Genomic DNA, 13,064 nt, shown 5'->3' with positions numbered 1-13,064 from the left:
CCAATGGGCAATGTGCTTTCCTGAGCTGATTACCTTGCGCTGCGGAGCCTTCTAGCTGGCCCACAGCAAACCTGCTTGTCCCAGAATGCGAATCGCAGCTAGTGCTCTACTGGCGAACGGCAATTCGAACCCGTGTGCAATTGACCATCGCGACGATACAGCCGCGTAATGACTTCTCGACTCCCCTCGAAGCAGTTTCTGTGTAGCCGCCAGGCAATTCCCAGTGCGATGGGCGGCTAACCCTTGACTAGGGCTCCACGATACATGCGCAGATTTGATAGCTTTGGCCTATCAGCAGCCTTAACGGTCGTCAAGGCTTCGTTATTCGTTGCCCGCAAAAGTGAGACCTGGACGAGCGCCACATACTTCGGAGGCAACTTTGCCGCTTAAACGCAGGGGATGCCTTGCAATTACGCCCGTCACCTTCAAAAGGAGTACAGGCAAAACTCTTTAGTACGGTATGGGTTTTGGCGCCAAATGTATCGTAATACCAATGGTATTGTTATATCAATAGTCACGTGTAGGGTGAATAAGGTAAAACTTTAATAAAAAGTGGATCTTAAAGCCTAAAGGGTATAGATCTCCCTCTTTGTGGGCCAGATATACCCCATTCCCATACAACTAGTTATACCGATATTGGTGGTAGAGCTTAACAAGATCGTCAAAAGTCGGGTTATCGTTAGTTACACCAAAAAAGGCTCGATCAGGGCGTGTAGATCGTAATACAAAATGTATCATTATATACCCGGTATCGTATTAAGGAGTTTTGCCTGTACTTCTAGAAGAGCGGGAAAGGCTGCATCGTCTGTCTATCATCACATATCCTGTGGTTGCGGTACAATCACATGCCGATATATTCCAGTGTCTCACCTAAGGTGTGGTTCATGATAGCATTTGTTGCGCTCCAAGTCATCTGGCTGCCTGGCCGATCCAGAGCCTCGCTCCCTCCTCGCAGATCACGAGTACAGAGGACTTCACGGTGTTGTGCTATGGACGAATTGGCAAGCTGACAGCTTCTCCTATTGTAGACTTCAACCCCTAAAACTTTCCGATGCAGCAATCGTTACTATTTATAAAGGTAGAAGCGACGGAGGAACTGCAAAATTGCTCGCGTAAATTAGTCGCCATGAAAGATTCGCCAGAATCAATTTATACTTAGAACAACCCCTCATCTATTCTCTGCGTATTTGATACACTAATGTACATCGTTTCGGGATATTTTTTACAAAATATGTTGTGATCCTCAAATGCGTTTGCGACCCACTCCTCCTTGCTCTCTTCCTTGATTTTGTTAGCCTTGTGATTCTGGCCTTCTGACGGATTGCATACGAGAGGCTATGACATCAACGCTACTCATCTTCTCGCACACGCTGTGGGTCCCCAAAATATTTCCAGACTTCGAATCTGAGTTGCTTAAAACTGAGGGTTTTACAGTTTAAATCAGCTGTCCGCTCTGTGGGACAGAATAGATGGCGAAAGGTGACACAGCCATGACTGTTTAGTACATAATATTTCTACTAGGGCGTAAATGCCAATTTATCCCTTCCAACTGTGAAATGTGTCCTACGGTTATCGATCAGGGCTCCGTGATCATACGCGTACTTTTGATTCTAAGTGTTCGCAACTCTCGTAGGACTTCACCGTTGGAAGGGATGAACCCTCACCTGAGATAGTTGGTGCAGTCCTTATAATTTTAGAAATCTTACTAGAAAGCTTCAATAAGAGTTTATATCTGGTATTATTAATGTTTTACATTGAATGTGTGGCAGCCAGTAAGAGCGAAGGCTGGCTATTTGCCTCAATACTTCTACGGCAGGACTGTTATTGGAGCCTTCGGCTTCTTTTGAGAGGCTTGCTTCTGGGAAATTTCGAAGAGTGAATCATGCATGGACATAATTGGCATGGCAAGCATCCAGAAATGACACCTTAGAGAGCTTTGTGGACGAGGAGAGACGTAGTTGGATATCGCTACGGAAGGTCTAGAAGACGTTGAGGTGCCATTATACGTACTTTAAAAGCGCCTCAGGTGCCAATGAGGAATCTTGAAGGGTAATAATATGTCAAAGCTTGAGGAACTCCGAAATACCAGATCAAGAGCACCCGATCAGCACTCCCTCGTTGCATGACTAATTACACTTCTCAAATATGAATTCATGTGGAGGGGGTTTGTTAACTCACCGATAAAATTCAACTGACAAATAACATTGCATTCCCTTTGTCTCACAAGTGGAGCAAATAGCCTTAAACCTGCATTAACTAAAGCAAAAGCGAATGGAGACGAAGGGCGGTGAAGTTTAAGGACTTCAGCGCGTAGATGTCGAGCTGTCGAGTTGTCGAGATACCATTTGCATAAAATTCAAACTTTGCACAATTTTGCAGCAGCTTCATGCGGCAAGCGGTCCCAAAGACGGCAAGAGGTCCTTCACCACGTATCACCACCACTACCCGCGCGGCATCGCCCAACGCCCAAGTGTCCCTTGGCCACCGCCCGGACTGAAAGCGAAACATATTTGTGCGTTCGATGCTCGCCTGTGATAGCCTTCTTCAACCACCACACAGGAAATCCTGGAGCCCGCGAAACCGCCACCATGACTTCAGAATCTACCCCGCATGTCGAACTGCCTGGTGATGCTGCACACAACCAAACTGACCACCAGTCACCACGAGATAGTAAAGGCTGGGATGGGAAGTTGAGGTTGGAAAAGAGACCCGTGATAACTAATTCAGGTGCTCTGAGCGATCCGGAACACTCCGACGAGGATGCACTGCCTGTGGAGCAGATTGAGGCTGATGAAGGTGGGTTGGAGGCAAAAAAGAGAAGGAGAATTGCTGAGGCGGTAGGCTGATGTTTGGGTGTTATAGATTTGCTGGATGAGTATGAGGATGATGAGGATGTCTGTATCTCGAGCTCCTTGAGGGCGAAATTTCGAATACTGACCATGGTGGTGCAGGAAATCAACCTCGTACACTGCCGGATAACAAGCATACCAGCGTTACGATTAGAGCGATTCACGAAACTCAAGGTATGCGTCGTCTTTCTCAAGCGGCCTTACATTATAATGGAACGGACGTTAGTAATATTCACTGCAGCGACTCTGCCTTCGCCAAAATCAGCTATCGACCGTTGAACTCCCGGAAAGCCTTGCACCCACCCTTTACGATGTTGATTTGTACGACAACCTAATAGCACATATCAAAGGCTTCGATGCCTTCACCGAATTGACCTCCTTAGACCTCTCATTCAATAAGATCAAGCACATCAAGAGGCTCAACCATCTCACGAAGCTGAAGGACCTATATTTTGTGCAGAATAAAATAAGCGCAATAGAAGGCTTGGAAGGCTTGACAAATCTGAGGATGTTGGAACTTGGAGCGAATAGGATAAGGGTGGGTCAGGGGTTTATGGTGGAGGAAGTCTCATTCGATATGGAATAGGGCTGATGGACAGGACAGACACTAGAGAACCTTGAGACTCTGACAGGGCTAGAGGAGCTCTGGCTAGGAAAGAACAAGATCACGGAGATCAAGGTAAGCTATTTCATCTTCCACTCCAGCGGCGAGAGCTAATATACCGCGTTGTTCTACAGGGCCTAGACACTCTCACAAATCTCAAAATCCTCTCCATTCAGTCCAACCGCCTCACCTCCATAACTGGCCTATCATCCTTGCCAAATCTAGAACAACTGCACATCTCCCACAACGCTCTAACTTCTCTCTCCGGCCTGGAATCCAACACTAATCTGCGCGTCATTGATATCAGTAGCAACCCTATCGATCATCTTACAGGCCTGTCACAACTCACGTATCTGGAAGAATTATGGGCAAGCTACTGTAAAATTGGTGACTTTGCTGAGATTGAACGGGAACTGAAGGATAAAGAGGAGCTCGAAACTGTGTATTTCGAGGGAAATCCATTGCAGCTGAGACAACCAGCATTATATAGGAACAAGGTGCGGCTAGCGCTCCCGCAAGTCAAACAGATCGATGCTAGTAAGTAAAACTTACCATTGCTAATGCTCCAAACTTGCATAAAGTCGGCGCTAATGCTGGACTACTAGCTTTCGTTAAGGTATCGTAGAGCAGTAGAAACACCAACACCTGAAGTCTGGTTGTGATTCTCTGCAGCCACGTACGCAACCACGAGAGGCATGATTAATTGCATATCCAAACGGCGTTTCTTGGAGAGCAAAATGAGCTCTGGATTGCATTCTACTCGGCGTAGTGGGTGTATATCCAAATTCGCATTTACTGGTCTCGTTTTTCGGTGACGATGTCATTCCATATTTTATTTTGTTATGAATACGACTACCCTGGTGATTTTATGCATTCCCAATAGTTGAAATTTCGGGCTCATGAATTTGCAAACTACTAGTATACCCAATATCTCGTTTAAGTCATCCAACAACAGTCCTTCCCTTGAAAAGATTGGTGGAAAAGTTCATCACTCCTGCCTGAACCTCTCAAACTCACCACGTAGGAATATCATGCTCCAACCCCACTAAATATCAACCCTCAGACTTCCGCAAAGTACCCTAGATATCCAGCTCCCCTCACCACTCACTTCCCTCCGCGCCACCTCCAATCTGCTCCACATACGTCTCGACCAAATCCCCGTCCACAATGCCGAGCTGTACACACACAAGTCAGCTCCCATACCCTCAACACTCTCGCCCCCACTCCTCCATCATTTCCTTCCAAACCAGCCAACAAAGAACCCGCAACGCAAAGCTTACACTTTGGCACGCACTCCCCTTTAGGACTCGCACGCCCTCGAACACGAACCGCACTCCGCCGCCGAGCCGCTTCCGCGCCCGCAATAACGCCATCATCTTCCCCAGCGGCGTGCTGCGCTTCAGCCGGAACTCGAGCTCCGAGCCGTCGGGCGCGCGGACGATGACGGCGATGGACGCGTTCGGCGAAGCGCGAGGGCTGCCTGCCTGGGCGGGGCCGGGGAATCCGGTGGGTCGGTCGTGGGCGCGGTTGCTGGGTGCGCGGGGGGCGGCGCGGGGGCGCTGGCTTGCGGGGGTGTAGTCGTCGTTGGAGCTGCCGTTGTCGTCGTCATTGGCGTCGTCGTTGGCGTCGTACGGGTTCGTAGGGAGGCCGGCGCGGGAGGGTGTGCGGGGTTTGTTGCTGAGAGTCGTCGATGGAGGCGAAGGATGGGTGGCCTGGTCCTTGTGAAGGGTTTGGTCCGCGAGCTGGAGGGCGGAAGTGATCGTTTTCGCCTATGCAGGAGATTGGGAAGGCGTCTTGGAATGCGCGCCCCGTGTAGCTGGGTGGTCTGGTGCGTGACTCGGCGTGGCGTGCGTTGGGGCCGCTTTCGACGGAGGACTCGAAGGCTTGAGAGTCGGTGCTTATGTCGAAGTATTCATCGTTGTCTGGGCCGTGGGTTTCACTTGCGGTGCTAGCATAGGCGCGCGGTCTGATTAGGTTTGAGCCGGGAAGCTGCAGGCTTTGAGAGGTAGCCAGTTCGCGGCTTCTGTTGAAGTTGTACTGGTGTTTCCAACAGTAGGCCATCCTGCTAAGACAGGCTTCTCGAAGGAATTTGATGGCCACACGTGGCAGAGTCTTTCGTTTTGAGATGCCGCGAATTGAGCGCTGCCCTGATTGCGGCTGTCCTGAATGGCCTGCTCGTTCTCGTCCTTGTTCTCGTCCTCATAATTTTCGTCTAAGGCAGCGAGAGTACGAGGATTGATGCTGGGCTTCGGTGCCAAAGTGCTAACGTTCCGGCGTCTTTGTGAAGGATTGGCATTGCTTCTGCTATTGTCGAGAGAAGAATTATTATGGACCGCCTGGCCGTTGGAGGCGGTGAATTGCCTAAAGCGTGAGGGGTCTTCATCACCGCGAGGTGCGAAATGAGTGCCGGGGGCATCCTTAGTTCGATAAGTCTCCCCTCTAACTAAAGGCCTTGAACGGAGGGAATTCGTATCCTGTAGGCCCTGTGAAAGATCCAAGCTGTGTCGCAGGTTTGGATTGCCGTCTTCATCATCTGTGGAGGGGTCATCTACAAAGGGACCGCGCGCGGATATACCAGGACGACTTGCACGGCTTGGAGGGAGGCTGTTTCTGTCAGGGAAAGCTGAATCTGGATCATTCGAATTCATCTTGGAAGTCGAGAGATGCATCGGAGCTCAAAGGGTGTGAACAGGAAGGTGAAATATTGAGGCGGTTTTGAGGCGGTGTAACTGATCCTGAGCTGGTAAAAGGGCCAGGGTTTCTTGGTGAAGGACTAAGACTTGATGACATCCTGGCCCTGCGATGAGGTGGGCGGTTACTAGACATGTCTTATGAGGGCTTTTGTTTTGGTAATCGCAAAAGTTAGCAATTTCCTATGAAGAACGCCGATATGGATGGACCGCAAGCATCTAATAGATGTGAGCTGAGAACTGTAGGAGTAGCTGGGAAATCATCGATGCCGGAATGGAACATAGATTTCGCTAGGTATCGGCGCATGAACCCATATTGAATGGTGAATTTTTAAATGGTGGATATTTAGATGGTGAATGTCCAGAAAATTGCTGGTGACGGATAGAATGTGAAAAGCGAAAATGAGGAACAGGCTCACCAGTAAAGGTGGTAGAAGATACAACTCATTCTTTCAAATATCATCATCATTCAATTCAGCAAATAAAAATTCGAGTAGCTAACAAGGGATATACCTATCCGAATCCAGGATTGATTGTTAACCAACTGACTCCGTGTCCGCTCTTCAAACGCTCATGCTAAGCCAAACATGATCATATCAGACCTCCTCATCCACCCACGCTTCTGCATCTCCGTCAAAAAGTTAACAAGTTTGGTTTACAGCATTGGGGGGACCAGGACTGGTTAAGACCTGGCCTCTTCAAGCTCCAGTTCCAACTGCCTAATCCGCTCATCCTTCTCCCTCGTAGATCTGTGTTCGCCCATCTTCGCCTTTAGTGTGTTTACTTCCTGCGTCAAGTGTATGATCTTATCCAGCTGGTTGGTCATAGTAAGGCTTTGCTGCTCTAGCATCGACTTGATATCTGTTAAGTAGCCCTTGATACCCTCCGCTGTACCGCTAGGTGTAGGGCCGGGAGCTGGAGCCGGGGTGTCCTGAACCGATGTAGGGGCTGCTTTGAGAACTGCCGGCTCGGCTTGGGCGCTTACAGTGGGCTTGGGTGCCTCTAGCGGTGCTGTGGGGTTGGCATCAGGCGCCCTGGTGATCTCAAGACCTTGAGTCTTCTCTTCCATCCGGGCAGTTATGGCTGCGGGACGCTCGGCTGGCTTGGAAATTTCTTCGAAGCTGGACTCATCATCAGAAGATTCCACCTCTTCTTTGTCGGCGAATTTGGAAGCCATACTCGCGATAGAGGCTTTATTTTCCTTCATCGAGGGCGGTAGGCTTCGCTCGGCAGCTACGGGCACTGGAGCGGGAGCTGGTTTAGGAGGCTCAGCCTCGGTCTTTGTGGCTAGGGGGCCGACCGGTGGAGCTGAAGATGATGGTTTGTAATCTGAGGGAATTTCGGCGGGTTCTGTTCCTTCATAGATACTTTCCAGTGAAATTTTCGGCGGTAACCCTGTCTTGCCGTTGAACCATTCAGCCGAAGATACCGCTGGCTTGATGCCCGTCGTTGGTGGATAAATATCACTCTGGAAGACTTCGGCTCTACGAGGCACGATAAATGATATGGGTTCGACGAATGTATCATTTACCGTCTTGAAGCAACGTAGAACTTCGTTTTCGTGTACCTGAGATGTGTCAGCGATAGTTTAGCCTATTATTCAAAAAGACTTACGTTCACTCCACGCTTAGGCATGAAAGCAATGCCTCGTTGTGGATCTGCCGATTTATACTCGGAGAGGTACTCAAACTTGTCGTTTTCGTATTCGTAGTATCGAATATTTCCATCGCTGTGGAGCTATTAGTATCGATTGAACAGCCGGAGACGTATAAGCTCACCCTTTTCCGGCAAGGTACAAACACTGTGTACCATCATCCCAGAACGGCATGCAAACGCCTGATATTGAATCCAGAATAGTGAAACCTCCAATAGGTTCCTTGGGTGCTCTAGCATCCCAGAGGCCCAATTGGCGATCGCTCATTCTTGAGAAACCCGTGGTTGCAATTCGATCATGTTCACCCATCCAGACAGCACGACTATTCTTTGCTCCAGCATGACCCGGAACTTCGTGAGCAGGCTTTTCTTGCCGAGCGTCCCATATACGGAGTTTCTTGTCCCGATTCGTGGTAACCAACAACGATCCATCAGCACTCCAACACATTGACTGCACAATGTCCCTATGTTTCAAGCTCAATTTGGAAGCGCTTGACTCAACATCCCATAGTTTGATCGTATAATCGCCCGATGAACTCGCAAGGACGTTTTCGGCGGCGGGGTTGAAGAGCACGTGCCCTACTTTCCTAGAATTCTTGTCAGCTACATCATAAGCGCAACAAGAGATCTAGGGCTTACCTTGAATGGCCCGTCAATCTAGCAATTGGCTCAACATCAGTTGGTTCTTCAGCATCTGTGTATAATGTGAAGCCCTCGGGCACCCGCCATATGAAAACCTAATGAAAATTCAGCGCTTGGCACTTCCTAAATGGATGCGAACCGCAAACTTTGCCATCGTCGGATCCTGAAGAAATCAGTGAATCATTGAAAGGGCTCCTGTAATATATTTAGTCTTGAGTAATGCGTTTGTGGGACAAAGAGGCTTCATACCAGTCTGTATCCAGCACTGCAGCGGTATGGCCACGGAACAATGGTATCTGCTCTGGCAACCTTCCTCGTTCATTGATGGGTATGACCGCAAATGCACCTCCACCACTAGATTCCCAATTGACGGAGATGTATTCAGGGTTGGCCTGTCTTAATTCTCAACAGCTGTATATGCAGGTCGGGTGTGCATTGGGCTGACCTTGATCAAGTTGGTGTCCCAAGCATTCTTTGAGATTCGGATATTATCGTAGCATTGTTCCTAGATTCGAAAGCCTCAGTCGCGGTTTCCTTTGATATACGAAGCTCTGAGGAAGGTCTACCTTCTTTGTCGACCGTCCGAAGACGTGTCCTAGAGTGAGCGCATTAGGAGTAAGCTGAGCTGAAGGGCATGCGCTGGGCACTCACGATATTTGGAAGCTCTTACGAAGCGACCAGCCATTTGTGCGCATGCAAATAGAGTGTGCTATGGCGACAGAGTAATTCAGGGGGTTAGGAATAGGATTTTGGAGAACTCTAGCGGTTTGTATGCTAGGGAGGGTCAACTTGGGGTACTTTGAAACTGTTCGCGAAAGTTGGTGTTTCGAGTTCGCGACTCTTGGCTTGTTTGGTCCCCTTTGATTGCACCTTCCACTCCAGGCACCCCTCCAACATCCCACCGGACAACCGTGAACTTGGTTATGGGGCGGGGGGCACGTGCACTGCTCTATAGAAGTTAGGCGGGAATTACTCATAACCACCTTCCGCACCTGTACCCAGCCACATCCGTCGGAAGCCTCCCACATAAAAGACATCAGTCTAAAGTTTGAGGGTTCAAAAGTCACAATCGTCTAATAAAGCTAGGCTCAATATTGACTTCACTAGCGTGCCCTTTACGTTTTCATGCATCTGCTTTCCAGGCCGGTACAATGTGGCCGTCAGCGCTGACCGAGTTGAGATTTGCTTGCGTTGGGGTAATTTAGTAACTTCGGTAATTCCTTGACAACTAATTGTTCTGCCGCAGATACATGCCTTTAAGCTCTGCTTCATATAGCAATGGATCAGATAGGATAACGGCTTTACTTGATATCAGCCTAAGAAACATTGATGATGGCATATAAAGTCTTATGGAGCACCTACCAAAAGAGTAACCATCATCACACTCTGTTGGCCCGTAAAGGGATGCTTTCTCTCTGGATTCCCATGCCGCTTCTCTTGACGAGTTGTATACACTCCTGTATAGAATGGATTCTATGCATTCAACGGCCGGCGTCATTATACCAGTCTATGGTCGAAGTACTGAATAACAGCGGAGGAACTATTGCTTTACAGGAGTACATCTGGATGTCGCTCACAGACATCAAAACAGATTTTCATCAACTTGCTTCCTCCTTCGAATGAGGATCGTCAGGCGTCAACTGATAAAATACGTCCTATTTGGCTTCGCCAGAAGGACCGGTCTTTTTGAGCCAATTGGGTGATCGACATCAGGCACTAGAGACGGAACTGCAGTCTTTGGACACCATATATTCCACAATTCAACGCAGGACAAGTAGAATTCTCCAATACCTTCGACAAGAAAGACAATTACACGAGGCAAGGCTCAATAGGATCGCCTTTCTATATATCCAGATCTCAACCATTGCTGCCATCCTTGAGATCTAGGATACCATACGATTCATTACATTCGGGCTGCTTGTTTTACCTATCTTTGTCTTTGCCACTCTCTTTAGAATTATTGGCGTCTCCCCCGAAGACGGTTTGAAAGCCATTAGCGGGATTTTAGGTTTTGGCAAGTATCTATTAGCAAGGCTAATCAAAATAAGGAAGAAGAATATAGATGCAGACGCAGAGGGCCGCATTGGCAGAGCATTAGAGTGGGATGTGATTTTGCCGCGGAAAATGGTTACAAGCAAAGCTAGCTATGATGAAAAGAGCATCAGAGACTTCATGACCGTACTGAGCAAAGAAGATCAGGAGCTGTTAGGCGGGGTAGCAGGGGGGAGAGCCAAACTAAAACTTCCACGATAAAGACGGGGAGTTGCCTACGCGACCTGTGCACTTACGCATAAGTCATCATAGGCAATATACTAAGGCCAGTATCAATTGCAAATTCACGGACCATTTATTCATTTGAAAGTAGAATTACGTGTTGAGGTAGATTCCTAATGAATGTTCCTGTGTGAAGGTTTGATGTATAGAGTATATAAATATATATGCGAAATGATGGCCTGCGCTTAGCTTCACTGGCTTGCCGAAACCTCAGCCCGAAGGTGTTTTTTTATTTTATATTTTATATCCGTTGTATTATACTACGTACAATACTGCGCATGCAGCCTCTAGGCTATGGCGCTATAGTTCTATATACATGAATCCTTTCTAGGCAGCTTAACATGTACTAGTAGCTATGTCCTAGTAGTTTATAGTTCCTTAAGCCGAAGTTGTTATATACTGATTAAGATTCTTCGGGGGGAAATTCTCGTAACTTGCCCAGGACTTCTCAGAGCTAAGACCTGACGCAGACCTACTTTCGCTCTTTCATTGCCCGCTATCCCTTAACCCGCCAACGTGTCCGTCGCCTCCCCTTTGCTCCTCCGTCCGTCGTCGCAAGGGCGCCGCCGGTTGTATACCCCCTGAAGACACGTCACCACGACGCTAGCTACCACAACCAACGATTCCACCACAACCAGTCTGCCACAGAGCAGACGACCTCCTCTACAACCAGTCTGCCGCAGGGTAGACGACCTCCTCTACAACTGTCTGCCGCAGGGTAGACGACCTCTTCTACAACCAGTCTGCCGCAGGGCAGACGACCTCTTCTACAACCAGTCTGCCGCAGGGCAGACGACCTCTTCTACAACCAGTCTGCCGCAGGGCAGACGACCTCTTCTACAACCGTCTGCCGCAGGGTAGACGACCTCTTCTACAACCAGTCTGCCGCAGGGCAGACGACCTCTTCTACAACCAGTCTGCCGCAGGGCAGACGACCTCCTCTACAACTGTCTGCTGCAGGGCAGACGACCTCTATAACCAGTCTGCTGCAGAGCAGACGACCTCCTACAATCAGTCTACAGCCGTTATACTGTAGACGACCTCTACTGCAACCGGTCTACGGCTGTCGCGCTATAGGCAATCAGACTATAGAGGACCGCAGGCGTACCGTAGGCGCACCGTAGGCGTACCGCAGACGATGTACTGCTAGGGTAGCTATAGTAGGGGATAGGGGAAGGGGACTGGCCCGTGTTACCATTAGCACGTTAAATATAAGGTGTATAGGCGAATTGGTGTTTATACCCTATACAGACAACCTCGTGAAATTTTTCCTATGGGAGTGGGTTTATGTAACGAGGTTCGCCCTTATAAAATACCATTAGTAGGTTACTTTTGGGGAGAGTACCTACTAATTACTAATTCCCTACCCATTTCTTTAGCAAGGAGGAGGAATAGGGTACAGAATAAAACAGTCGTATAGGGGTAATTGGTAGCTACTTTCAAGCTAGTAAGCTATATGGTTTCTCTTATTTCTTATATGCAAAACTACGTCAAAAATCTATCTTTTAGAGCGCTTTTTCTACTCTAGGAACGGCAGAATACGGCAGAAATAGATAAAAGAGCCAGGATTTCCTTAGTGCGATTTTCTTGGTATAAACTGGACCATAGTGAGCAAAATATCAGGACAAAACACCAATAGGCTAGGAGCTCCCCCTAGTATTTAAAACGGGCCAGAGTNTCNACTTAGCTACTAGTACATNTTAAGCTGCCTANNAAGGATTCATGTATATAGAACTATAGCGCCATAGCCTAGAGGCTGCATGCGCAGTATTGTACGTAGTATAATACAATCGGATAAAAAATAAAAATAAAAAAATAAAAAAAACCCGCCAACGTCCACAAATCAAGTGGTCCGTGCGGAACACCAGGATCAGAACAATGCGTATACCGTATAGATTTGATCAATACAAACTATTAACTATGCCTTCCAGTTGTACTTCCAATGATATAGACCTCGTTCAGCCGACCCAATGTATCGTTCAACCAAATCGTGTCTTAAAAAGGCCTCCCCCAGAGTCTTGGCTGTTGCCCGATTTTGAACCTCCATATCAGCTGTATATTCCTAAGCACGCCGATTTTAATGCATTGATTTGATTGGTAAATCCTTATCGATAACGTGTGGACGAATTTTGGCAGGTTAAGGGATAGAGATTTCGATCGTACTACTAGCATTTTGCTAACGTATCTTACCACTCATCCGCCCACACCAGTCATCCGCCCACCCCAAAAACCCACCAAAAATCGGAAAAACTGCACCTTAATATCTCAACAATGGCTTTATAATAAATTCTAAAATTTTATAATTAGCCTTTTATANNTANNTTAANNCTCTTANTANANTTNNANNNTAAT

The 13,064-nt window shown here is 48.0% G+C and overlaps 3 protein-coding genes across 3 annotated transcripts; 1 reads left to right on the top strand and 2 right to left on the bottom strand.

Moving 5' to 3' along the window:
- Nucleotides 1-2,588: 2,588 nt before the first annotated feature.
- On the top strand, nt 2,589-3,998 carry K441DRAFT_540974 (L domain-like protein; the record flags this gene model as incomplete). The annotated part of the gene is made up of 6 exons (XM_067642620.1): nt 2,589-2,796; nt 2,863-2,894; nt 2,952-3,023; nt 3,091-3,387; nt 3,454-3,528; nt 3,588-3,998. 6 exons carry the CDS (start codon nt 2,589-2,591, stop codon nt 3,996-3,998), a joined length of 1,095 nt encoding a protein of 364 aa, XP_067508490.1.
- Nucleotides 3,999-5,227: 1,229 nt separating this feature from the next.
- Nucleotides 5,228-6,609, bottom strand: K441DRAFT_254644 (uncharacterized protein). The gene is made up of 2 exons (XM_067640795.1): nt 6,563-6,609; nt 5,228-6,291 (listed from the first exon to the last, which is right to left on the bottom strand). The coding sequence occupies exon 2, from the start codon at nt 6,120-6,122 to the stop codon at nt 5,424-5,426; it is 699 nt and encodes a 232-aa protein (XP_067508489.1). The 5' UTR covers nt 6,123-6,291; nt 6,563-6,609; the 3' UTR covers nt 5,228-5,423.
- On the bottom strand, nt 6,469-9,290 carry K441DRAFT_628249 (coronin-6). The gene is made up of 9 exons (XM_067646189.1): nt 9,090-9,290; nt 9,005-9,033; nt 8,884-8,943; nt 8,688-8,830; nt 8,585-8,633; nt 8,436-8,533; nt 7,922-8,383; nt 7,758-7,872; nt 6,469-7,710 (listed from the first exon to the last, which is right to left on the bottom strand). The coding sequence occupies exons 1-9, from the start codon at nt 9,121-9,123 to the stop codon at nt 6,826-6,828; spliced, it is 1,875 nt and encodes a 624-aa protein (XP_067508488.1). The 5' UTR covers nt 9,124-9,290; the 3' UTR covers nt 6,469-6,825.
- Between the last annotated feature and the right edge of the window lie 3,774 nt (nt 9,291-13,064).

This window comes from Cenococcum geophilum, assembly GCF_001692895.1.
Source record: "Cenococcum geophilum 1.58 unplaced genomic scaffold K441scaffold_5, whole genome shotgun sequence".
Classification (NCBI taxonomy): domain Eukaryota; kingdom Fungi; phylum Ascomycota; class Dothideomycetes; order Gloniales; family Gloniaceae; genus Cenococcum; species Cenococcum geophilum.
The sequence above is the reverse complement of the archived record's forward strand: the minus strand, read 5'-3'. Positions and strand labels throughout refer to the sequence as shown.

Coding starts and splice junctions, on each gene's coding strand:
- K441DRAFT_254644 (XM_067640795.1), bottom strand. CDS start 6,122: ATGCATCTCTCGACTTCCAAGATGAATTCGAATGATCCAGATTCAGCT.
- K441DRAFT_628249 (XM_067646189.1), bottom strand. CDS start 9,123: ATGGCTGGTCGCTTCGTAAGAGCTTCCAAATATC. Junction 9,034..9,089: donor CGTAAGAGCTTCCAAATATC/GTGAGTGCCCAG, acceptor CGCTCACTCTAG/GACACGTCTTCGGACGGTCG. Junction 7,873..7,921: donor TTGTACCTTGCCGGAAAAGG/GTGAGCTTATAC, acceptor ATAGCTCCACAG/CGATGGAAATATTCGATACT.